Source organism: Gopherus flavomarginatus, chromosome 19, assembly GCF_025201925.1.
Source record: "Gopherus flavomarginatus isolate rGopFla2 chromosome 19, rGopFla2.mat.asm, whole genome shotgun sequence".
NCBI classification, from domain to species: domain Eukaryota; kingdom Metazoa; phylum Chordata; order Testudines; family Testudinidae; genus Gopherus; species Gopherus flavomarginatus.
The window spans coordinates 9,692,828-9,719,859 of NC_066635.1; the positions used below are offsets into that span (position 1 = coordinate 9,692,828).

A 27,032-nucleotide genomic window follows, 5' to 3' on the forward strand; every position below is an offset into this window, starting at 1 on the left:
CATATCCACTTTCCGGCCAGGCGAGGGTGGCCACTCTGTGTTCTCCCACCCCTTAGGGTCTCGGTTCATTAAGGGCCTAGAGCGTCTCTATCCCCCCATGCGTCGCCCTGCCCCTACCTGGGATCTTAATTTGGTCCTAACCAGGCTCATGCTCCCACCATTTGAGCCACTAGCGACTTGCTCGCTCTTGTACCTATCATGGAAAACAGTCTTCCTGGTGGCCATTACATCGGCCAGGTGGGTCTCCGAGCTGAGAGCACTCACGGTGGACCCGCCCTACACTGTTTTCCATAAAGACAAGGTACAGCTGCACCCGCATCCGGCGTTCCTCCCTAAGATTGTGTCTGCCTTCCATACCAACCAGGACATCTTCCTCCCGGTCTTCTTTCCGAAGCCCCACTCTTCTTGGCGGGAGCAGCAGCTACACTTCTTAGATGTGCGCAGGGCACTCACCTTCTACATTGAGCGAACAAAGCCATTCCGAAAATCTCCCCTGCTGTTTGTGGCGGTCGCAGAACGGATGAAAGGCCTGCCAGTCTCCTCGCAGAGGATCTCCTCCTGGGTGACTGCATGCATCCGCGCATGCTGTGACCTAGCTCATGTCCCTTCGGGCCACCTTACAGCGCACTCTACTAGAGCTCAAGCGTCATCAGCCGCCTTCCTGGCGCGCGTGCCTATCCAGGAGATATGCCATGCAGCGACCTGGTCATCGGTCCATACCTTCACCTAGCACTACGCGCTGGTCCAGCAATCTAGAGATGATGCAGCCTTTGGCGCAGCGGTTCTGCATACTGCCACATCTCACTTCGACCCCTCCGCCTAGGTAAGGCTTGTGAATCACCTAACTGGAATGCATATGAGCAATCGCTCGAAGAAGAAAAGACAGTTACTCACCTTTGTAACTGTTGTTCTTCGAGATGTGTTGCTCATATCCATTCCAAACCCACCCTCCTTCCCCACTGTCGGAGTAGCCGGCAAGAAGGAACTGAAAGATGGCCGGGTCGGCTGGGGTATATATTCAGCGCCTAGCGGCGCCACTCCAGGGGGCACCCAGCCAACCCGCCGAGTGTTGCTAGGGTAAAAGTTTCTCCGACAATCGTGCACACGGCGCGCACACACCTAACTGGAATGGATATGAGCAACACATCTCGAAGAACAACAGTTACAAAGGTGAGTAACCATCTTTTCTTCAACGTATGTTTTGATTGAAGTGGGATAGGATAATAACTTAGAGTCAGATTTTGCTAATTGTCTGAAGCTGGATGTTCAGAGTCTATTTACATTGTAATGTAGCTTGAAGCGATGGTAGCTCATATATGCCTCCTAAACCCCAAAAATGCACATTGTCAACCTTGATCTGAGACGATGAAATGGGAATAGTGGAGAGTTCCTGAGTCCATGGTAGAGGCATGAGACCTAGGAGTAAGAGTCTGCCTTGGTGAAGCTTGTGTATCATTCTTTGTGTGGGCGTGTACTAGTATTCAAAGAAAAACAAATATTAAATACCCATGTTAAAAAAATAAGGGTTTAAAGTGTTAGTGAATAGCAACTGTGTGTCACTTGCCTTTACAATCTTGCAGTTAATCAAAATAATTAAGGAAAGTTATCTTTGTTCTGTTACTGTTAATTGTAGTGAAAGAAGAGTGGTATGCCCGAATCACCAAATTAAGGAAGATGGTAGATCAACTTTTCTGTAAAAAATTTGGTAAGTACACTGCTAGTATTCCAACTTCTTGTGTGGCTTTTAACCCATAGTAGGTTGATTTCAGATTAGCTATCCTTAAGAAAGCTTTCTTAGATCCTTCTGAGGCATAAGTGGATGAAACTCTTGAATTAAAATTTTCCAGATGCTTGAAATCCTGACTGTTAAGCAAAAATAAATTTTGTTGCTGTAATGTTTATTCAAAAGGGTAAATTTACAGTAAAGTTCATCTGTAAAGTTACCTTTTATGGTTCCGATTCCTTTTATATTTAGATTTTTCTCTTTAGTTTTGGTAAAGCAAACAGTCAGCTTATTTTTCAATGTACAGTATAACATCAGTGGCACTGTTAGGATTAATAGCTGAGCATTTCTGGGCTTTTTGAATTTTAAATGCTGTTTCCCCCAGCCTACATAGGTACATGTACAGGTCAAGAATGAAACTACTGGAAGTGTGATACTATATGAAAATAAGTTCAAATCGCTTTGAGCCCAATCCTGCTTTGACTTTTTCTCCTGTGCAAACCCATTGGCATTAATCTGCAATCCAGCACTGTTGGTGGGCTACGTACTGAACTTCAGATGAGACACTAATGATAATTAGTCCACTAAACTCTTTGTCTTCAACTTGGAGTCCAGTGGGTTTGGATATCCTGGCTATGCTAGTACCTAAAGTTACTGTTTATATGATGGCCCAGAGACTTTGTGATAGTTTTTGCTGAATCAAAATGTTTAGCTGGACTGATCAATCATTGGATTTATTTTGTTGAATTTCTGTTGTTCTAACAGCTGAGGCCCTAGGAAGCACTGAGCCAAAAGCTGTCCCATACCAGAAATTTGAGGCACACCCCAGTGATCTGTATGTGGAGGGTCTGCCAGAGAACATTCCATTTAGGAGTCCATCCTGGTATGGAATCCCTCGACTGGAAAAGATTATTCAAGTGGGCAACAGAATAAAATTTGTAATCAAAAGGTAGGTGAACATTTTAGAGCACACATTGAAAAAGCAAGAGGAAAAGGCCAAGAGAGTGATTGATTTTGAAACAAAATAAAAGCTTTCAGCTTTATAACACCATAAAGCATTCTGAGTTCTGGTACCAGCAAATGGAAGATATTTCACATTGCCAGGAAAATCGGTGTTCGCAATTCAGGCCATAAACTTCCTAAATATCTATATAGCAACTAGCCCATTTTGGTGACAATTTGAAGTAAATAATATTAAAATCAAAACATAGATTCATAAAACAAAAATATCATTATTCAGAGACTGTATAGAACAATTTGATAACCTGCTCTCTAATTACAGGCCAGAACTACTAACTCTCAGTCCAGCAGAAGTTACTCAACCAAGATCAAATACGCCAGGTAGGATGCATACTGTATGCAAATTCCATCTATATATTCATATGCAGAATAAATATATGAAATTAGTCATGCGTGGAGGTCAGAAAAATTAGTGGTACCAAATATGTATAAATGAAGAGAAACTCTCTTTAATATATTTATACTTGAAGGAATCTTTCATATTTTACTAAATTAGAAATTAACCACAATCTCTGTCAGAACAAGTGTGTGTGTGTGTGTGTGTTTGATATAAATATACTGAAAATTAACTCTCTTCCTCATTTTACTGAGTAGGAAATTTTTTAAACGTGTAGGAGGGAAGGGGTGCTGTTTGGTGTGGGGAAACAAATTATGGAGCACAACATCATTTTTAAAGAAAATGAAGCACAATACTATTTTCGCTTCTAGGAATACTGGTATGCTCTTCACAAGGTTTATAAGAAACCAGTATAGCCATCCTTGAAAATAATTGTCTGAAACACATTATGGTTGGTGTCCAGCTAACCTCTGACACTTTAGAAATTGAATGGTTCAGGCTTAAAACCTAGCGGAACTTAAGTTCTCAAGAAGTTCTATTAGGGTCTAATCCAAAGCCCATGGAAGTCACTGTGCATCTTTCCATAAACTTCAAGCTCTTAATGTCTTGTGTGATCATAACCATCTTTTAAAAGTGAGAAGTGCCTCTCCTTCTCCAGAATGAATTTTTAAAGAACCATAAAGTATAGTGAAGGAAAAGAACCCAAATGACTCTTTCAGGCCTCTTTTTTTTAACCTCCTAAAATAAGGGAACTGCTGGGAAATGATAGATCAGATGTCATTTTGTAAGTACATTGGTATTTCATCACTATGTACACTATAAAGTTCAGAACTTATTTCATATAAAAGGATGAGTCCCCTAGTGGTGGTAACGCAGGACTAGGAACCTGCTTTACTAGATTTCTCTAGCCTCATTTACCCACCTGGGTGCACTGTCTACCAAACAGCAGTGTTATGACACTGAATTTATTTGTAAAACATGTTGAGATCATCAGGTCAGAGGTACCATGTTTGTGAAGATTGGTACCTGATCACTTTAATCAAAGCACTGTTTTATTTAGTTAAGGTGCTATATTCACAATTTTCAATCCATAGCACCACAAAAAATGTTAGGTTTTACCTAACCAGAGAATGCAGGTCGCTTTTTCCGTCAAATGTTTGCGGTTCAATAGTATCCGCGTCTTATCAAAGCATATTGGGGATTTTTCTTGGCTTTCAGGGACAAGACTTGTATGTTGAGATAGGGTAGCCTATTGAAAGCTACACTGCAGAGTTAGGCAGCATCTAATTTCAGTCTTGCTGCCAAAGCTGTAGCTCGTTGTCCTACTGTACAACATAACTGACAGGTTGACAAGATAACTGCAACAAGAAGTATGAGCAATATCACTGATGAAAAACTGTGTTCATAGCATCTTACTTCTGGAAGAACTGGCATGCAGCTATCACCATTTAAAAAAAAAAAAACCTCATAGAGTGATCAGAATGACATGCTGATTTCCCACTGGTTATTACATCTGTCATCAGCTGCTGGGAAAGACTAGTGCTCTAAATACACACAAAATGTTGCATGTGGACATATCCAGGGCACAAGTTAGACAAATAAACACAGAAAAAATGTTCAGTTTGGCTTGAAATGTTAGTGAAAACCGCTGGATGCAACATTCTTTCCTGGCAGTTAGTCGTAAGGCAAAACTGGAGAATGTCCCCTGTGCCATTGTTGCTAAAGCAGACTCTGTCTCCCAAACACACATGACAATTTTTTCAAACAATTCAAAATGTTAGTTTTGCAGATACCAGATAGTTTAGGGGGACATCATTTTGATTTTGTATTTTAAAAAAAAATTCAAGTATTACTTTGGCTAGTAAGAATATTATGGTGCTCTTCGGTAGGATAGAAAACTTCCCCTCATGTGTGGTCAGCCCAGACAGTATTCCCTTGTGCTTCTCATGTGGTGGCACTAGAAATCTAAAAATAAAGCTGTTCAGTATATTTTTTCACTTGCCAAGTTAAGGCCCCAATCTTGCAAATACTTTCTTCTATGCATAAGATTGTGTGTTAAATGCTTGCAGGACTGGGGTCCATGTGAACTCTTTTAAATTAGTGAACAACATGAACGGTGAAAATTATGAACATTCTTTGTAATTGAAGGAGTCAGATGTAAAATGGACCAGATAATTTGTTCATTTTAAATATGATTTTGAGCCTGTGATCCAGTACACATATTGCTTGTTTCACACATATGCCTTTTTAGAAAATGCTGGTTTCATTGCTATGGTACAAGTTCTCTCCTCAATGGATATGATCAATAATTATAATTGCACTGTTTGTTGGGGAATAAAATGAGTATATTTAAGTATTTATTTATGTAACCCTTCTGCCCCTCTGAGTTGGCAGCAACAAGGGCCGGGTTCAGTATCCAGGGGTTCCGTTTCAGTAACACAATGCATAACCGGCTCGAGCCCCCACCCAGTGACCTGGGACACTCACATACTACACCCCCCTGGGCGCCTCTAGGAGGCAATACTTCCCCTCTCGCAAGCACGGAGTCTGAGTGTAGCAAAATCTTTTTAATAAAGGAAGGAATCAATGTGGCATCCCATTGGAGAAACACCACAAACAGGGTTATAACATAAACCATAAACAAAAACCCACCTCCAAGTACGTTTGGCACTGTCCTTTTTCCCCTTAGGGTTTTAAGTCCAATCACCCCAAAGTCCAACAACCCAAAAGTCTCTGGTCAATGCCACCCCAGAGTTCGAGAGTTTATCTGTAGAGGTCCCTCCCCCCAGCCTGGATAGAAAGGGGCACCTTACGTGGTCCGGGGCCAACTGCCCTGCCTCTCCGTGGGTTCTGCTTCCGCCTTCCCCACGAACTGCTCCGCTTTACCAGCCGCTCCACGCTGCTCCTCCAGCCGTCCTCAGAAACTGCTCCGCTCCACCAGCTGCTCTGCTCCATGAGCTGCTCCAGTTCTCTCTGCAAACTGCTCGGCTCCGCTTGCTCTGTGGGCCGCTCCACCTGTCCCACAACTACTCCGCTCTGTCAGCTGCTCTGCTGCCACCAGCTGTCCCGTGATCCGCTCCAGCCGTCCCCACAAACTGCTCCACTCTGCCAGCAGCTCTGTTCCACAGTATAGCTTTGGGCTCCCCACTAGTTTGCTCTCAGCTCAGTGATTTTAGCTTTTTAGTGATTTTCAGCTCTTAGTGATTCCAGCTCATAGTAGGGGAGCCCCAGTGCTAGTGCACCATTAGCCCAAAGTGATTTCAGCTCAGTAACCTGTATTTAAATTCTTAAAGGAATAAAAAAATCAACTCTGACATTCCACAGTGGAGAGAGGAGGGGGTGCAACTGGTGCTTCTGGCTCCACAAGGAGACTGCACCACCAGGCACAAATACCTGTCCCCAGCCTCTCTCAGTTCTCTGGGTTTTGGAACCCATGTCCCATGTCTAGCCAGTACCACCCAACTGAGGGTGAGCAATTTGTCACCAAGCAGTCCCACAGCTTGGCAGTCTGGGATAGGGTAGGCGTGCCTATGCAAATACACTCTCTGACATTCTTTCCACCAGATGTCAGTGTAGAGCTTATCCTGACTCTGCTTACATCTATTTCCACTAACATGCGCCCTGCCTCTTTCTTCACCTAATTTAGAAAACTGGCTCCTGGCTTGCTTTCTGTCACCAACTTTCTTTTATAATAAAAGCCAAGACTAAATTATTTTTGATAGTCAAAATTTATGACAATGCTCTAAATTTTCATATTCTGTTCTAAAGATTTTTAATCTCATGAGCTAAAATCATTAATAATTCTAGTTGTGTCAAAGCCACTAAAATAATTCCTTCCCACTGCCCAGGGTTCTGAAAGACAAGTTCATACGTTTGGGACAGTGATAGAGGTTTATAATCATGCTGAGACGTATTTTCCCATCATTTTTAATATATTTTAATATATATTATATATTCTGTGTAGAATTTCAGTTACCATAATAAGCAGTACACGTGTAACTCCTTTTATACCAAATTGTGATTGCGCACCTTAGACAGTAAGACAATTTTTTGCATTGATAGTCAGACTCCAGTGATAAAAGAAATACATTTAGCACTACCACCTTTTCCCAAATATCCATTGTTAACGCAGTAACCCAAGATGCATCTATTTTTGATTTTCAGTCAAAGAAGATTGGAATGTCAGAATCACAAAACTAAGGAAGCAAGTGGAAGAGATATTTAATCTGAAATTTGGTGAGTTAAACCTTAAATAAACTGTGGTGTAGTGCTACTCTGTTTTAAAACAATTTTCTGTACAAGGAGTATTGTGGTGCACGATAAATTAAAACAAATAATTAAAAATATGGCAATACAACCGATCTGAGAGTCTTGGGTTTTATTCCCTACTCTTGCTAGTGGCTTGTTATGTGACATGGGGCAAATCATATCTGTACTCTTTGTGCCTAGGCTTCTCTAAAAAGGGGATTAATTATATTTTATGCAAATTCATACAGGACTTTCACAGAATCACAGAATATCACAGTTGGAAGGGACCTCAGGAGGTCATCTAGTCCAACCCCCTGCTCAAAGCAAGACGAATCCCCAGACAGATTTTTGCCCCATATCCCTAAATGGCCCCCTCAAGGATTGAGCTCACAACCCTGGGTTTAGCAGGCCAATGCTCAAGCCACTGAGCTATCCCCCTTAGATGAAAGGAACTTGTATAAAAAAAGTAGCAGATACTGTGGACCTAGATTGATAATTATTCCGAGATCCTACCTAGCGAGATCCGCAAAATCACTACATGCAGTGATTCCAAACTGTGGAATGATGGTGGGAAAGTTGTTTTAAACCGCTTCTCTCATCCTTTTCTGATTACGATTAGAAGTGCTAGTGCCACTATAACTAATACAAATGCCAACCTTAGTAAGAACAATTGAAATAAAATGCCTCCCATCTGAGCTCATCACATCATCTTTATTTTCAGCCCAAGCCCTGGGGCTTTCAGAGGCTGTGAAGGTTCCCTACCCTGTGTTTGAATCGAACCCTGAGTACTTGTATGTGGAAGGCTTGCCAGAAGGAATCCCCTTCCGGAGTCCCACATGGTTTGGAATTCCACGCCTTGAAAGAATTGTCCGTGGAAGTGGCAAAATCAAATTTATTGTTAAAAAGTAAGTTTATCATTTGGTTATTTTTAACTGCTGTTTGCTGAAATTATATGAAACTCTTCCTGGAGCTTTTGGGTTTTTAAATGCTGCCTAATGTTTTTTATAGATAAAACAAAGTGAACTATTTTGGCACATTCACTTGTTCTGATTAAAGGACATGCCTTCCTGATTAAATTTCACGAAATGGGGTGTATGTGCCTAATTGATGTGTCATGCAGTGTGTATCTAGGGAAGATAGTAGTTCTGCATCTTGAAGCATTTTCCCCCCTAAAGTAAATGCAAAAGGCAAGGTACCTAGCTTTAGATTTTGAAACTTTCTTATTACTTTACATTGACTCGCCCATACTTCATGAGCTAAAGGACTGTTACAATGACTTTATATAAATTTGTTTGAATCCCAATAAATAAGTAAATAATTCACTGTACTATTTTTGTATCTGTAATTTATTAGACTGCATTCTGTAACATATTTTACATTTTTAGGCCAGAGCTTGTCACTTCTTATTTGCCTGCTGGATTGGCTAGTAAAGTAAACACTAAAGGTAAGTGGTTAAACATTCATACTGCCCTCACCTCAGAGGCCCAGATTCTGCTTCTGTTACCTGACTGAGTAACAGCTTATTACTTGAAAACAGTACGGGCTACTGATAGAGAGAGGTGCTACCTAACATGAGCAAGGGTGGTAAAATCTGGCCCAAAGGGTTTTCCTAAAAGCCCAAAACCTATATTCTTTTAAAACATTGGGGAATGTAACAAAAGTCACACATTAATATCTGCTTAAGAGCACACCAATTATACCATTCATTTATTTTATGATCTGGAGCAACACAGATCTGGAGGATGTAAAGGACATTAATTACAAACCTATTGGGTCACACTGATTTTGCTGTTAACAGCATAATCTAGTATATAAATTGGATTTTTTTATCTAAAAAATAAGACATATTTCTTAGAGAAACTGTCAAGTCATTTACAAAATAAAGGTCTTTATAAATATCAAAATGAATCAACTTTTTGGATTTAGATAATAAAAAGTACCAAAGATGTAAATTCCATTTAAAACCAGTGTGCCAAAGGTATTACCTGTCTTTATCTTGTGTGGTGCTCATGATATGTAGTGAATATTGAATGAGCGTCTGTCAGACCCACTTATTTCACAAGCAATAAATTCACTTTTTAAAGTATGTGATCTTACTTGCATTGTTTTGCTTTTATAAAGCATACCGTTAAACAATACACATTATATGTCAGATTATTTTGTTTCTGGGATGTTTACAAATACTGTCTTTTGGGAGCTATACAGTATGTCCATTACTGAAGAGTAATAGTATTGTTGATTTGTAGCATTGAGTCCAAAAAGCTCAAAGAGAGCAAGAAGTCCTGCAAGCAATTCAAAGGTTCCAGAGATTGAGGTGACTGTTGAAGAAGGTAGGAAATCTTCCTTTAGGGAGTATTCTTATAAAAGTAACTTGGAATAGTAACTGCAGAAGACCTTTCATTCACAGTACAATTATATTATTTTAAAAAATGGTCTCTAAGTTTTGCCTTATGTCAAAAACTTAATTTAACTTCACGATACCAGTTCTATTTTTCATTTCTGATTAACATTGTAAGTTGTAGGAAGAACGATGGCTCTGTCAGAGATTGTTTCACAACACATTTGGATCCTTCATTCCAAAGAGAAAAATGAGAACTTGTTTTAAGGCAAATAATACAGAAGGGTTGACAATGACTAAATGATGCTAAAGTATGTTATGTTTTAATTCCACAATTCTTACATCATTTCTAAACAGCATTTTTGTTCCACGATTGACTCAAATTTTAAGTTTTACTTAGTAATCAATTGCCATATTTCATCACTTTTGTTTCTCTCACAAGATGGTTACTGGTATGCTCTCTCTCACTCTTAATATTACACTGTATAGATATAGATATAGATATATTTGTTCATTTCTGCAGGTCCTAATAAACCACAAACAACAGATGTTCGAACTAATTCTCAAACCAATGGATCCAATATGGGCTTCAAGCCACGAGGAAGAGAGTTTTCTTTTGGTAAATATTGTGGGTTTTAATCTGCCTTGATAGCCTTTGTTAATTCTGATATTTTATAAGTTTTTGAGATTTCATCATAGTAGAGAGGGTTTTTTTTGGTTTTTTTTTTTTAACAGATATATCTTAATTCTGCATTTGATGACTGAGTCAAGTGCTTTTTGAGTTTGCATGTATTGGGATAGGTGATGATAGAAATCAGAAGATTAGGCTATGTGCAGCTCACAATAGTTATTGGAGAGCAGTTCTCTGACCATGGTTCCCTGCTTTTAGAAGACATGTTTTGGGAGGAGTCACAATTTTAACTTTTCCTCCCTATTGTGGGTTGGCCTGTGCAGGGTTATCAACATGATAGTCACAGAATGTAAAACAAAAGAACATTCTTTTTGCTCAGTAAAAGTTTAGAGTGGAGTTAAAAGGATTAATATTGATTTGTGATAAAAATCTATCTTTTCATGAAACTAGTATAATTGAGATCACATTTCTCAAGGAAATAGCATGTCTGTTTGGCCTTCTCAAAGCTTTGGGTGCTGGCTCATATTATTCTGTGTGCCTCTGAGGACTGTAATATATCACTGTTGAATTCATTACAGTTGAGTCTTTGGTTTATTCGTTAGTTGAGATCTTTTGTAAAGCTTCAAGGAGAAGAGTCTCAATAGTGGGTATGAGTTAGGATTAGAGGGAATGGTTCAATGCTGTTTAGTGTGTGATAGTCATTTTGTTCATTTTTGACTTCATATTTATCGGTAAACAATTGTAAATATTTTGTAAAAAATATATATATATAAACACACATTTCCTAGTCCAATTTTTTTCTCAAAACAAATGTACAAATGCTGATCTAACTCTTCTGATTTTCTGACAGAGGCTTGGAATGCCAAAATTACTGACCTAAAACAAAAAGTTGAAAATCTTTTTAATGAAAAATGTGGTAAGCATGTCAACCTTTTTTAAAACGTACCTTTTAGAGCTTGATGAGATTACTTATTTGGGCATGTACGTTGTGTCTGATGGTGCTGTTCATACACAGATTATGAAAGACTCTAATAGCCTTTCAAACTCTGGGCCCTGTTATCTCCCATGAGCTTGATTTTCACATGGCGGATTGAAAATTCCAAACTATCGGATTCCCCCTAAGTTTTCCATGTAAGGCTGGAAATGGAGGAGTAGTGCAGGGGTTTGGCTTCAGAAATCCACAGACGTCCTGTGGTCCACCAGAGACCCATTAGTTCCATATTGCCATGTACCTCCTTGTGGCTCAGCCGGACAACATGGCTGCAAGAGGAGCTGTGCTGTTAGGGACTCAAACAGTTTCTCAGGAAGAGATGCTTGCTTGATTTACTGCAGACTTGAGATTTTCCCATTGTGTGTATATGGAAGGTATCAGAGGAGCATGCTGGAAACTTAACTCCCTTCTTCAGGATAGAAGACTATTTTTGTAATATACATGCTCTTTCATTTCAGGGGAAGCTCTGGGGCTTAAGGATCCTGTCAAGGTCCCATTTGCATTATTTGAATCCTACCCAGAGGATTTCTACGTGGAAGGACTACCTGAGGGGGTGCCATTCCGCCGACCATCTACTTTTGGCATTCCAAGATTAGAGAAGATCCTGCGAAACAAATCTAAGATAAAATTTATCATAAAAAAGTAAGAGAACTGTGTGTGTCAATGGAAATGAGCTGCAAAGCTTAAAGAACCAAGTTAAGCCCTGAAAAGTGCTAGATTCCTCCAATAACCACACTAGTATGTATACGGAAATGTCTAGCAAATCAGGAAATGCCAGAGGATTTTTCAGATCTGGGGAAGAATATGTTAACATTTTTCTATGTTGAATGCTCCTCAAAGCCTGCTTAATGGGGAGCAGCACACAGTTCTGAGCTTATTTCAATTTTAATGTTGACTTTATATTTCCCCTTTAGCGGGAGCTGCAGGCTTTGTAGTTGCATCATTTTTACTTAAAAGATCACCAAAACTGCAGCAAGGAGTAAGGTTGTTAAATCAGACTTATGATGGATGACAAAAACTCCGATTTTCAGAATTTTGTCAAGTGTCCGTTGTGCAACATGATGGTGCCGACCCCTGATCTTTAGAGTAAGGTATTAGGGATTTGACAGCTGTACTGTGGTGAAGGTAGCAAACCAAAATGATCAGTCGTCTTGTTAACTTTGTGTAACAGACTGACTAGCATTATTGTACTAACTTTTTGCTCTCCCTCTCCTGACCACTCAGTTTTGACAGCTAGTAGTTCCTTTGCTTTTGGATGGAAATGATGGATTGAATGTAATTTTACTGTTCTATATGAAATGTTCAAATCTGTTCATCTGCAGGCCTGAGATGTTCGAGGCAGCGATTAAGGAAAGCTCTGCTAAAAGTCCCCAGAGTAAGTTTTATGAGAGCTAAAGAGTTTGGATGGTGATCTATTTTGGGCTGCTTTTAAAGATTATAATACTTCAGGAATGTTGCCCAGTGTAAACCAATTCCTGGAAACTTCATGGTATATTCACTGGAAAGTCTTATCCAAGTAGAAATCAAGACACAGCCTTAACTATGGTGCCACTGGTACACCTCTATAATGAAGATATGTCTCTACTCTGAGGAGCTGTAAAGCTGTTACATTTTCTTGACTATTATCTAGTTCCTCAATTCAGCAATTCAGCTTCAGTAATGGCTTTCTTGTTTATCAGTCAGCTTTGTATAATCTAGCACACTTAAGGTCTCAGATCCCTTTGCACTGGCTGTTACAGTGCCTCCTTCAAAGCAGTAGGAGGCTGTGGCTCAGCTAAAGCTTTACAGTGCTGGAATGAGTGCATGCACACGCACACAATGTGAGGAGCCACTTTGCCCCGACTCCAACTTTGTAATGCCGCAGTGCTGGAGTGCGTGCATACACATGCACACACGATGTGAGGAACCACTTTGCCCCAACTCCAACTTGTGATGCCGCTTTGACAAGGAAGCAAAGTGGAGGGAGCTGTAAAAGTCTCTGTGTCAATCAGATGAAAAGAATTGAGGTACTGGTTAATGGCTTGTACTGTACTCCCAGACTATGACATAAAGCAGGTATCCATAGAAGAAGTTGGGTTTCTGGGGGGCATTCATTGGACCTGATGCTACTCTCAGTGGTTTAAATCCGAGGTTACTCCATTGAAGTTAGTGACATTACACCAGTGTAAAGGTACTGTCAGTGAGAGCAGGAAACATATTGGACCAGATCCTCAGTTGTTGTAGGCATAGCTCCATTAAAGTCAACTATGAAAGATTTCCTATGTGGATGAGAATTTAATATTCCACAATTCGTTCTTTTGATCAATATGTTTTACTAGTGTTACTAGAAGTCGAGTGCTGTAGTTTATTGCTTTGACCAAAACATGAAAATATCCACACATTCTTTTTTAAAAATAAAATATCATTGGAAAACCTGGTAGGCAAACAAAACAAGGCCTTTGTAACATAAATTAACCCTTTCTCTTGATTTTGGTAGTTTGTAAGAAATAGTTTAAGGGTAAACTTTCAGAAGTGAAGTCCCATTTTCAGTAATGACTTAAGCACTTTGGAGCCTAAGTGTCATTGACAGTCAAGGGACTTAAGCATTTAGACTAAGTCCTTTTGGAAATGTAGCTTTTTTTTTTAACCACAAATCTATTTCTGCCCCAGTGTTACCCCTTTACATATATATTAGCCCATCTTCAGCTATTTTGCTCATACTTTAAATTCCTGTTTCTGTTTAAGGAAAAACCAGTTCATCCAATACATCAAATACAACAAGCACCACAACAAAGCCAGTAGTGAACACAGCCGCAGGGGTTGAAGATCTTAACATCATTCAAGTGACTATACCAGGTAGGTGTGTGCTCTGATTTTACTGCTGCTTACTGTTTATAGCTCTCATTCTTCATAGCCAGAGCTCTTAGCTTAATGTTCCCACCTGCCCCCCATCCTGATTTGCCCTTTGACTCATCCTGTCTTATATATAGTACAGCCTACAAAGAGTACCACTTAATCGCCTCTCTTAAGTGGCCTTTATCTGCACATTTGTCACACTGATGGTTTTTTCAACTTTTCGATTGTTGTACTACTTTGTGAAATCTGCAGAAAAATGAATCTCAGTTCAGTTCCCATTTGCAGGTGGTCACATCTGCACCATCCCCCACCCCATCACGTGCTAAATTAAGTGTTAATGTTCAACCTTGTTGGCAGTCTCAGTAGAAACAGTTAGGATTAAATGATCACGGAGATTCTCTTCCCCAGAAGTGGTCACTTTAGCTCAGGGATAAATTACACTGGTTAGGCAGTGTGGGAAGGCTTGCACTGTGGCTAAATAGAGGATTTCAGTCCCCAGTCTTACACTCTCACAACATTTACTTAAATCGTGATTTTGTAAATAATGGATTTTTTCAATAAATTTTCTCCTTTAATAAATCTAACATCATCCTGTAAATATTTTGAAATCATTTTCAGGCTTGTTTAAAACTGCTACTTTTTATAGTTCGCATATTTTCAAAATCCTCCATTACTGCTATAACCAAAAAAACAGTGAGAAGACCTATTTTTGTTCTGATTACTAGGTGCTTAATAAAGCAAACATCTATTCTTGTTTTAAATAAGCACTTTTGCAGTCAGTACTGCACTAGTTTAAGAAGAAAATCACCTGCTAAATCATGACATGAACAATTTCTTTCAGATGATGAAAGTGAAAGATTATCAAAAGTAGAAAAGGCTCGACAACTGAGAGAACAAGTAAATGACCTCTTCAGCAGGAAGTTTGGTAATTGCTTTTATTTCTGATTTGAAATAGCTTTCAAAGTAACCACTGATTTACATTTTGGTTTTAAATAAGTATAACCTTTACAGTTGACGTTTTTACACTTACATATAATAACCAATGTGGAATTTTTTAATCTGTAATTATATGCACCAGCTTCCACAAAAATCTAGTTCGAGGGCTAAATTTGTTTTATTTTTTAAACCGAGAAATCCCTGTGATTTTAGATTAATAAATATTTTACGTGTAAACCCAGAATTTGCTTAAAGCTACACAGTCCTGATCAGTTAACACCTTAAAATGTTAAAGCTGAAAGTTTTTAAAGTCTTATTTACTCTTTCACTGTTCAGTTTTTCTTTTACTTTTTATACTGTGTTCAGCTTGGACGATGAAATCAGCTTCTTTAGTTTCTTTTTGTTGGTCCTTGACTAGCAATGGGCTGTGTTGCTTTAATTGTGAGAGGACACACCTTTTTTCCTTTCATGAAAATATTTGAGTGTTCTTTTCTATAATTTTATTTTTATAAAACCTAAATTTTAGTCCTTTTATATATAGAACTGTGATACTTGGATACTAGTGACTCTCATGAACCGTAACCTTAATGAGTGCAGCTTGGAACACAGTTCATTTGAAAATTACCCTATGTAATGTTTTAAATGGCAAGTGCATTTTAAGGTTATAGCTCTTGAGATTATTTTAAATGCTCGTTTTCACATCACTTGATTTTCTTACTGCCCTGAGTATTTGTAAACTGAGATTTGTAGACTTAGGTCACAATTCAAATCACAACGTCTCTTATTTAGGTGAAGCAATCGGTATGAATTTCCCTGTGAAAGTCCCATACAGAAAAATCACCATAAACCCTGGCTGTGTGGTGGTGGATGGAATGCCTCCTGGAGTGGCATTTAAAGCTCCCAGTTATCTGGAGATCAGCTCCATGAGAAGGATTTTGGAATCAGCAGAGTTTATCAAATTTACTGTCATTCGGTATGTGACTGTTGTTTTACTGGTTTCAGAGTAGCAGCTGTGTTAGTCTGTATCCGCAAAAAGAACAGGAGTACTTGTGGCACCTTAGAGACTAACAAATTTATTTCAGCATGAGCTTTCGTGAGATACAGCTCACTTCTTCGGATGCATAGAATGGAACACAAAGACAGGAGATATTTATACACACAGAGAACATGAAAAGGTGGAAGTACGCATACCAACAAGAAGAGTCTAATCAATTGAGATGAGCTATCATCAGCAGGAAAAAAAAACTTTGAAGTGATAATTAATGATAGCTCATCTCAATTGATTAGACTCTTCCTGTTGGTATGCGTACTTCCACCTTTTCATGTTCTCTGTGTGTATAAGTATCTCCTGTCTTTGTGTTCCATTCTATGCATCCGAAGAAGTGTGCTGTAGCTCACGAAAGCTCATGCTGAAATAAATTTGTTAGTCTCTAAGGTGCCACAAGTACTCCTGTTATTTTACTGTCATTGTTTATATAATGTAACTATGATTATCCAGATGTCATGGGAATAGCCCATACTTTTGGAAAAATCAGTGTTTCAGAAAATTGAGGAAATCTTCCATATAATAAATGTGGGGAGGCTTCGATTCTGTTTTGAATAACAAGCAATTGAGGTTATTTTAAATTCAAATAATTGAGGGTGCACAGCTTTAACATGAAAATTCTTGGGAAGAAGCATATATGGGAACATCGATTACATTGAGTTTTAAGTGATTTCTAGCACACTAGTTGAAAACTGCTCCTATGGTACAGCATATCACTATACAAACAGTTATGGACTTTGTTGTCAAGGCTGTTAGATTGCGAATTCTTTCCTTTGCAGAACAGAATTCGTAGGTCCACAAGCTTGTTTGCTCTTAACAGTAAATTGTGTTTCTGTAGTATTTTAAATTTCCAGATCAGCTTGGCTGTTTTAAAAGTCGTGAGTACATGGTTGGATTTCTGAAATTTAAGATTTTCAATTACTGTATTGCGTAACATTCTTGAGAATGTATCCCTCTTAAAATCTGTTCAGGTACTGTCTTTTGATAAAATATGATAATTACCCTGGAAGTTAGTTTAATCAAGAAATAAATGGTTTTGCTTATACAGTGAATAAATGAGATTTTGGAATCTATACGGATGATGAATCATGAAAGTGAAAACATAAACACTTAGATTCTATTCTGGTTTACAGCAGTTCTCTTACCTAGCAAGGAGTTTCTAAAAAGTCAATTTAGAGAGGTCCAAATTTTGCAGCTCTTAATCAAGATTGATTTTGAGTTTGAGTCTTGATCAGTATAAGAACATGCAGTATTTGGGCCCAAGTGAAGATTTGATTCTCTTAGCAACTATTTAAAGGAAGGACTTGCACCTTCTTACTGATATAAAATTGACACAGTCTGCTGGATACACCACTCTGCTGCAGGTGGAACTATGCTAGAATATTGCAGTCCCTCCTTTTACTTTGTGCTCCGTTATGAACCCTCAGGTGAGGCCCTCCATAAAAGGGAAAGATTGTACAGTAAAAGTGATCTTAGAAACATTAAGTATTCATTTTTTTTGTTTACACAGACCATTTCCAGGACTTGTGATTAACAACCGTAAGTATTCCATTTTTTTGTCACTTTGAATTCTACTCATGTATCACTTCACAGGGCATGCTAGATGATTGTAGCATTATCCCAGAGTGGCAGAAGGTCCAGAGCATTAACTGCTAAATATGGACAACTTATTTTGTTAGTACTTAGGAAATCTAAACATGCTTGGTTTATTTATAGGAGGGCCTGACTTACAAAACGACATAAGCTCAGCACTAGCTTAGAACTTGCATGGTTCATCCTGCAGGATCCCAGAGCATGTTAGAAACATGATAAAGTCAGTTACAGACTCATACAAGATTGTCTTCACCACAGGTGTGGCTGCATTTCAATAGCAGTTGACATGCAGGAGCTTTTCAATAGCTGCCTAAAGGCACTGGAGTGAAAAAATTACATGTTGAGCTGAGAATTTAGGGAGACAGAATGTAATTATCCAATTAGGACTTTGGCCAGGTCACCCAAATATTGTGAAAAATGCCCAGGTATTTTCAGTTATCTAAAATAGTCATGACCTTGGTTTTAAGCCTCATTTGAAAAAACAGTACCTCTGGTAGCACAGCATCCCTTAGAATCCTAGCATATCAAGGTTGGAAGGGACCTCAGGAGGTCATCTAGTCCAACCCCCTGCTCAAAGCAGGACCAATTCCCAAGTAAATCATCCCAGTCAGGGCTTTGTCAAGCCTGACCTTAAAAACCTCTAAGGAAGGAGATTCCACCAATTCCCTAGGTAACCCATTCCAGTGCTTCACCACCCCCTCCTAGTGAAAATTGTTTCCCTAATATCCAACCTAAACCTCGCCCACTGCAACTTGAGACCATTACTCCTTGTTCTGTCATCTGGTACCACTGAGAACAGTCTAGATCCCTTGTCAGGCACTGAGCCATTGGTATACTACAGATTCAGAGGGCAAACCCCTACCAGCATTACTTCTCTCTTACCTGGATTGAGCCTCAGTCAGCCAGCTCTCATCCATTGCCCAGTCTCCCCTTTACACTGAGTAAGATGCTCAACTCCATCAGCTGGAAGTGGCAGTGTGCTCTACTGACTACAATGCCTTCAGGATCTTCTCATTGACTCTCCCATTGGCCCCATATATCCTGTGTCACCATCTGCAAGAGCCTTCCATTCAGCAGCTCCTGGCAGGGGTTCCAGAGAAATGTCTGAGGGGCAGAAAGGACCCACTTAAGAGCAACTCTGTCCACTGCTACATATAACTGCCGGAGTCAATAGCATAACACATCATTGGCAATTGAGAGCAGCTGAGAGACACTTTATTTTCTTCCACCACTGGAAGGATATTGATAATAGGATCAAGTCCTATTTCTTTCCCATACAAATGTCTGCCCACAGGTCCTCAATGGTCAAGTCAATCTGAGGTGTCTAGATACAGAGAGAATTGTCTATTGCTTCAGTAATGTTATTGGTCTTGCCATTCGTTTTATACTATCCTTTGAAAAGCAGTCTTGTTTAGCATTATAAAAGGTGATGTTAGCGCAGGGGATTATAATGAATTTTTAGGTTCTGAGGGAAGAGAAGTGGAAAACACTTGTGTTGAGCAGAAGAGGGTATATTATTCAGTTACTGTGAATATAATTTGTTTATGCAACAGGTTCACAGGGTTGAACGTATAATAAAATATAAATGCCATTTGACTGTTTGAGGGACATTTTCTTTTTAAACTTAAACAGTTGACCGTATTTATTCTCTCAGAGTTGATGGCGAAAACTGAATCAGAAACACCAGCCAAGGCACCAACACCGGCTCCGGCTCCAGCTCCGGCACCAGCACCAGTAGTACAAGGTGAATATAGAGGTGTAATAAATTGCTTTTTGAAGGGTGCTAGGAGTCAGATTATAGGGTTTGCTAACTAATGAAATTGTTGCCTGATGATAGGCTGTTTTCGAGGCATGCAAAGGCTGCTGCTGATGATATTCCAGATTTTACTTGGAAAGAGTGTATGCGCTGGTAATTAAGGATTTTAAAATCTGAGTAGGAAGAAACATTGTTTCCTTTTTAATTTTGGGTTTTTTTGTTAGTTCTCTCACTTTGATTTTTTTTTTAATGTCACCAGTAAGCAGGAAGGATGAGAGGCAGGATATAAAGTCCTTCCTTCCTTTCTTTGTTTCTGTGTTTGTGTTTAGTTCAAAAATCTGAGCATACTTTGGTCAGATCTTAGTTTAACCAAACCAATTAGCCCATCACTTTCAAGGAACAAATGTGGGTGCAATACATTAGGATGAAGGCAGTGAGATCTCTTTATCCTGTCCCTATAGTCACTGTTCATATCTTCTGCAGCACAGTAACTGCTTGTGTATCTGGAATGCTGTTCATATATCTAAATCTTCACAAAGAATTTAGCAGAGTTAATTGTATCTACACTACTGAGTGTTTAACTAATTGTAGGTAAGCAATATTCCTTTTGGCTTTAAGTGAATTTGAAGTTTCAGATACATTTTTTTATGTCCATTTTGAAAAACTGGTGTCCCAAATTATATGTCTTTGAATAGAATAGACTTCTCCACATAATGGGATTAGACTGTAATTGTTGAGAAGTGAGATTCTAGACCAAGAAACGGGGCCAGCTAGTAAACTCTCTGACTTCTAAGGGGCAACTCACCACTAGTGTAGGTGCTGTAATTACAGAGGAAAATGCTGACTCCTCTATTATATTTGCAAGACGAAGGAGCTACAGCAGGGATCAGCACTTTTTCAGAAGCGGTGTGCCGAGTCTTCATTTATTCACTCTAATTTAAGGTTTCGCATGCCAGTAATACATGTTAACATTTTTAGAAGGTCTCTTTCTTTAAGTCTATAATATATAACTAAACTATTGTTGTATGTGAAGTAAATAAGGTTTTTAAAATGTTTAAGAAGCTTCATTTAAAATTAAATTAAATTAAAATGCAGAGCCCCCCGGACCGGTGGCTAGGACCTAGGCAGTGTGAGTGCCACTGAAAATCAGCTCGTGTGCCACCTTCTTGAGCTACAGGAACATAGTAGATGGCAGCTAGTGAGAACTGCTTACAGTCAAGCTTATCTAAGTGCCCACAGACACTTAATTACGTTGGTTAAAAAAAATCCTGAAACTTTGCCGGCTCTTGTTTATATGGAAAATATAGACCATTTATACACTGGGTAGATAAAAATTGATTTTTAAAAAAAATGGATTTTTAAATTTAAATTTTAATATTTTTCTTTTTAAAAATAAACCTGTTTAAAATGAAATCTGAATTTAATACATATAAGGCCTGAACTACTTATAATCTCAGACAATTAAATAAAAAATAAATATGCTGAATCCATGAGCCTTTATCAAAAACTGAGTTAAAGCTGCTTTTCTGTGTAAAGAAAGGTACTTTTCCCCTACTTCTAACTTTTGAGGTCAAGCTTATTGGCACAGTAGGGTGGTCTAAGTAACTTAGGAGTCTGAGTTATCTTCAAGAGACTTAGTTAAGTTCCAGTCACTTTCACTTAGGCATATGTTAAAACTTTCCCAGGCTGACTTGAAATAATTGGTTTAATTCACTGTTTGCAGTTAATCCCTCTGTTTAATCAACATTTAGTTGTAAATTTGAAACATGTTTTGGAAACAAAAAGATCTCATATCAAAACATTTCAGTTTTGTATAATAAAAATAAATTTTTATGCTGTTCTGTTTATTGAAATGCAGTTTGATAACAATCATGAGCAAAACATTAATTATCTAATAAATAAGCTATTTGTCATTCACTTTTTTGACATAATAAAAATGTACAGTTAACAAGAATCTGAAAATATTATGCTATATAATTGCTTAAATAAAGGTATATAGTTATAGTGTATCCTTGTAGATACCCTAGATTTGGTACATGTTTTTGCTAAAAGTCCTATTTAGCTATAAATTAACATGTTTTAATGGTTATATCAGCCAGTCAGAATGCACCTTTCTTCAGTACAGATGGAAAAGTTGATTAAAATCAAGTCTTTCCACTTGCTGATTTAAATCAATCCACCCTGCTTATACACTTTCTAAGGGTATGGCTACACTTGCAGCTATACAGCGCTGGGAGTTAAACCTGTCTTCGTACAGCTGAGTAGGAAAAGCGCTGCAGTCTGTCCACACTGACAGCTACCAGCGCACTGTTGTGGCCACACTTGCAGCATCTGCAGCAGCATTGGCAGTGGTGCATTATGGACAGCTATCCCAGCGTTCAAGTGGCTGCAACGTGCTTTTCAAAAGGGGAGGTGGTATGGAGTGTGACAGGGAGCGTGGGGGGGAGAGAGAGTGGATTTTTGGAGCCGAACTGTTTCAGCAGCTGCCTTGCAAGGTCCAACCCCCTCCCCCACTCCTCTCTCACTCACTGAAAGCAAATAGCAGCTGTTTTTTTCCTCACAGACCAGATAAGCAGGGAAGCGGACCTCTCCCTCCTGCCCACTGTGCTGCTTCTCTCCTCAAGCCTCTTCCCTCCCCTCTCTGTTCAAGCAAACACTATCTGTGGGCCTTCCAAAGGGAGCCCCCCTGCCTCTGCTCATTCACAGCAAACAGGAGCTGTGTTTGTTTTTTTGATAAGCAGCTCCAGAGCCCGGAGTTCACAACAAAACAAAGAGCAGAACTTTCAATTAAAAGGAATATGGGAAGCTTCTGGAGATCAGTCACAGCATACTAAAATTATTCCCTGTTTAAATTGGCGGCGCAGCGCTGCAGCAGCAGTGCTATACTCTTTTTATTTGTCTCGAGGAGGTGGAGTACAAGCAGCGCTGTAGCCATGGAGATACAGCGCTGTATGTGCCTTGCCAGTGTGGACAGGAAGTGAGTTACAGCACTGTTGGTGGCTTTATTGCGCTGTAACTCTCAAGTGTAGCCAAGGCCTAATAGAAAACCCTGCATAGAAACTACTTTAAAGAGGTCTCTTCTTCCATGATAGTTACATAGTTATGGAAGATGACATAACTATGACCTTGAAGCTGTTGTTTTGTTGATGTTAAGGTGTATAGTTAGTTAGTTTTTGATATTAGACCAAGCTCTGTGTTCTCCATTCATGCATCCTTAGGCACACCATTGCATAATGAGTTTTTTACAATCCATTAAGACTCCTGCATATGTACAGGGCAGTGAATCTCACTTAATACTCTGAAAGAAAGTGATGATGGCTTTTCTAATTTAAAAAGGGACATCAGATTTTACTTTTTAATTATCTTCAGCATGTCACAGTTGTATCTTGGACACAATATTTGAAACTGATCATAGGAGAGAATATTCACTAGTTCCCAAGGGCACTTGCTATAATATTTATCTTATGCACATTGTTTAAACTACATGTTTGTTAATTTTATTATATATTTTTATCATTTAAGAGCCAGCTGAACCAAGCCAAATAGAAGTATCTGTAGAAGGTAAGTGACAGTTGTCAGCTATTATAAAAACTGTGTTTTTGGTGATTTTTGAATAAGGTTGCATCACTTCTAATAAAATTAAAAAGATAAAGTGGTTTGTAATCAAAACACAAGTCATTCTCTTTTGTTACCCTTCCTGGTTCTGCATGAAGTGTTAGTTTGCATGACAATCATACAGTCGCTATATGACATTTACTCTGCAGTAAAAATTTATTACTCAGACTTTGTTTTATGAAGTTTATGAACTGTTGTTCTTAGTAAGTCATGACTTTATGTAGCTGTGCATTTGAGTGATGGCTTATGTCCTAAATGATTTCTGTCTTTATTCAAAGCAGTTTTTCCCACAATTCACATGACTGAATGAGTGCCATCACCAGAGAAAAAATAATTTCCATAGAAGTGCACCATTTTGAGTGCCTTTTTGCTATTTAATCATTTTCATTATTTGAATCTTAAAAGATACATGGATGTTTTCTTAATATTCAGTCAGCAGTTATCGACTTTTCCAGTGCAATACTGTCATTAATATTAATAAAACATTGGTAGAAAAGATTCTTGTTTCTTTTTCAACAGATGTAGCAGAAACAGAAGAAAGTTCTCAAATAAAACAAGAGCCAGATCCAACGTGGTAGACCTTATCAATATTAGGGTAAAATAATTTAGTATCTATCAAAATTAATAGTTATTAAGGAATAGTATTTTTACACCCCTTTGTAAGGAATGCACATCATATGGCTAAGGCACAAGGAGATTAGAGCTTTCTTACTGGCTCTGTCATTGCCTTGGCCTGTGACTTTATGCAAGTCACTTGGTCTGGCTGTGGCTCACCCAGGTAGTATGCAGCTTAATTAATTAAAGCTTGTGAGGCGTTCAGATACTAGTTTGAAACGGCCATAGTACTACCTATAAATAAAGATGGATTATGATTACATGCCTAAGGAGCTCTAAGACTTAATTCATGAATGTTTATAAAGACATAATTATTGTTGGTATATCCTGTATACTTGAAAATTCTAATTAAGCATGGTATTTCTTCTTCCTTTTAATATTGCCTGAATTTGAGAAACACATGGTGGAATAATTAGCTTTGATTAAAAAAAAAAAGAAAGAGATTGCTGTTCATTTTAAAAGTTTTGTTTCTTACTTTTTTTAACTTCAGAAAAATCTCAGTTCAAGTTTTGGGACAGATTCAGGGTAAATTTTATTTTATTTAGTTTATTTAGTTTAACTGTTTATCTAGTTTTTCCATTTCTCATTCTCATAACAGGATTCTGGTAGCCCTTGAAACTGTACTAGTTATGGTGTTATGCCAACAAATAAAAATATGCAAGGTTATAATTTACTCTTTGGGTTTCTTTATTATAAGCCATTCAGGAATAAATGTTAAATATTAAGAATTATTGCATCGGCACTAGTTTTTTGAAGTTTGAATTTGTTAAAGCTCAGAAATTTTTTTTTTAGTTTTGAGCTTTTGTACTTTTGTAACATCTGTCAACTTGATTGACCTAAAGATGGGTTGTATTTGTCTAGTACATTTTGTGCTACGATCACCCTTTCTAAAAGTAAGAAAATGCTATTGACTATATTCATCACAAAGTTGATAATTTGAGGTTGAATATCAATAAATTTTTTTCCATGTCTGAGATGTGTTAGTCTGTCAAGTAGTATTTCAATGGTAGAAATTTCATTGCTTAAAATATTTAAGGTAGACCAGACAAAGCATTAGAAAATGTTGTGAATAATCCTTTATTTTCAGGAAGATGAACTTAACCTAACAGATATAAAAAGGCCTGTTGTAAGTTCTGTTAACTAAATTCTACAGACCTCATTTGATTTAAATTCCCATTGAAGCTTGTGGGAGTTTTTGTCCGAGTAAGGGCTGCAGGATTTGGTCTCTAGTTCTGTGTCACTCTAGCTACATTACAATTGTACTCACCTAATGGATTCAACAGAGAATTTACATCAAGTGAAATGCCTGGGTAAAGCCCTGATTTAAGAGGGCACTCAAGTTCATATTTAAGCCCATTCTTATTCAGGAAAGCATGTGCTTGAGTTCTTTCATGAATCATAGCCTAAATGAAGACTTGAGAAATTTGTGTACATCTCTTCAAGTAGTAATATATATAGTAGGATACTTAGCTGCAGTGAAACTAACTTCACCTTTGTACTTTTTTCCTATCTAGTCAGAGGCATGCAGTCCGGAGAAGAGCTTGCTGGGACTGTCCTGAGCTGTGTAATATAATTGTATAAGAGAAGTACCTTCTATACAAACCCTTTTTGTACTTTTAGATAGAAATGTCTACTTTTTCAGCAGTTCTGTGAATTGACTTAAAGCAAAGAGCGACTGTAGATTTGGAAAGGTTGATTATATATTATAAGGATTAAATTTGAGGCAGCAATGCTGAAAAAATGACAGGGATTAATTCAGATTTAAAAAAAAATCAACAAGAATTTAGAGGCTGTCTACATTTCCCAGTAAAGTAGAATTGTACTGTGCCTGGATGCATCTCAGCTTTTGCGATGAAGAAAAATACCTACAGTAGTTCATTAATTTTCTGTTTTTGGAAAAAAAATTAATGATTTTTGGTTTTTTCTCCTTAATGGCTGATTGGACAATACTATCTGTATATTTGAACTAATTTTTCCTATGATATCTATCTCAATTCATATGTTTTTCATAAATAAATAAAAGATGAACTCATTCACCTGACCGTTAGTATGCATTAATAAAATGGATTATGAAATGGTCAGTATCTCAGTGTGTGGATGAGGAACAAATTTAAATTGAGCCCTTCTGCTATTTTGTTCCATTATTTCAAAGTAAAGAGTGTATGTTTTATCAGGGCATCATACAGTTTATGTAAGAGAGAGGTCCAGTCTTGCAGTCCTAATGCAGGCAAAACTCCCATTGATTTATGTGAGAGTTTTACATGAGGATTGCTGGATGATGCCCTTTAATTGGTTTAGAACCAGTTATGGACACTTAAGTAACTAAGCTGCTGTAAGACCTAGTATGTTGAGAGTTAAGTTACCTCTAGTCCTTTCTGATTGCTCCCCACTTCTTGTAAAAGACAAATGTAAGCGTTTTAAAATTTAACGAACCATAAGAGATGTAAAATGCTGGCTATGTGATAAGCTCTATAGAGTAAATATGGAGTATTGTAAAAATTTTCTTTTTGGGGATGACTGCATTATGCACAAATGGGTAAATCTTATTTCCAGGTTGCAGAAAGAAATAAATTTCTCATGGTTTTCACGACTACCCATGCAGTATAAATTGATGTATTTTTGCAGCAAATTGTTTTAGCTATAATTTAAAAAAAAAAAAAAGGTAAAATATGATTTAGCGTATTTATAAATTCTGATTAAATAAACACAATCTATTCATGCCTTTTTGACACACATCCAACTTTACAGGTCTCTTTTTATTGCATCTTTGAGGAAACTTTTTTAAAGGATCTAGTTCAATTTGGTATGTATATGAACTTGGAATATATAGCAGAGGAAATATTTTAAAGTCACTGCCAAGGTCTTTTCAGAACCACATGGTTCCTGCAATTCTAAAGCCACAAGGTATGCTACAGTCATGCTCCTCCAAGAGCTGTAGAATCTTTTTTTTTTCTTTTTTTTTTTTTTTAACCTGTGAGATTTTTCAGATGTGCTCAGTGTGGGTCCAGCTGTTCCCAGTGAAATGAATGGGAGTTCTACCATTGACTTTAATGGGAGCAGCGTTTAAGTTCATGCTGAGCCCCTTTGAAAAGACCACTCTGTTTCTAATTCTTGTAGTTGCAAAGAAAGCCTTCCAGATATGAATTGAATTGAAATTGATGTATGTGTTGCCTTCCTGATTCTGTAGATGGACTGTAGTCAGATGCATGTGAACTGCCCCATTCTGCTATATTTGTGTGTTAACTCTGAACCCTTGGATGTCATTTCAGAGTTTAACTATTAAGTGTTTCAGTGCTGATCATTGTAATAGAAGTGTTCAGTTAACGTACTTCTACATAATTATTTGAAG

At 38.0% G+C, this 27,032-nt stretch overlaps 1 protein-coding gene across 7 annotated transcripts in view; it reads left to right on the plus strand.

Annotated features, from left to right (window-relative positions):
- GTF2I (general transcription factor IIi) overlaps nt 1-26,418 on the plus strand; it is an 80,450-nt gene extending 54,032 nt beyond the window's left edge. For 6 of the 7 annotated variants that reach the window (XM_050929443.1, XM_050929442.1, XM_050929447.1 and 3 more), the window contains 19 exons: nt 1,634-1,705; nt 2,489-2,672; nt 3,006-3,064; nt 7,245-7,316; nt 8,050-8,233; nt 8,714-8,772; nt 9,575-9,658; nt 10,190-10,285; nt 11,148-11,213; nt 11,747-11,930; nt 12,611-12,663; nt 14,013-14,123; nt 14,965-15,048; nt 15,849-16,032; nt 17,615-17,643; nt 19,352-19,441; nt 22,976-23,014; nt 23,588-23,663; nt 25,198-26,418. In XM_050929443.1, coding sequence (XP_050785400.1) covers nt 1,634-1,705; nt 2,489-2,672; nt 3,006-3,064; nt 7,245-7,316; nt 8,050-8,233; nt 8,714-8,772; nt 9,575-9,658; nt 10,190-10,285; nt 11,148-11,213; nt 11,747-11,930; nt 12,611-12,663; nt 14,013-14,123; nt 14,965-15,048; nt 15,849-16,032; nt 17,615-17,643; nt 19,352-19,441; nt 22,976-23,014; nt 23,588-23,646 — 1,709 coding nt within the window. In that variant the 3' untranslated portion in view covers nt 23,647-23,663; nt 25,198-26,418. Of the gene's footprint in view, nt 1-1,633; nt 1,706-2,488; nt 2,673-3,005; nt 3,065-7,244; nt 7,317-8,049; nt 8,234-8,713; nt 8,773-9,574; nt 9,659-10,189; nt 10,286-11,147; nt 11,214-11,746; nt 11,931-12,610; nt 12,664-14,012; nt 14,124-14,964; nt 15,049-15,848; nt 16,033-17,614; nt 17,644-19,351; nt 19,442-22,975; nt 23,015-23,587; nt 23,664-24,173; nt 25,107-25,197 lie in introns of those variants that run through there. The other variant, XM_050929444.1, reaches the window with a different exon arrangement.
- Nucleotides 26,419-27,032: the final 614 nt, after the last annotated feature.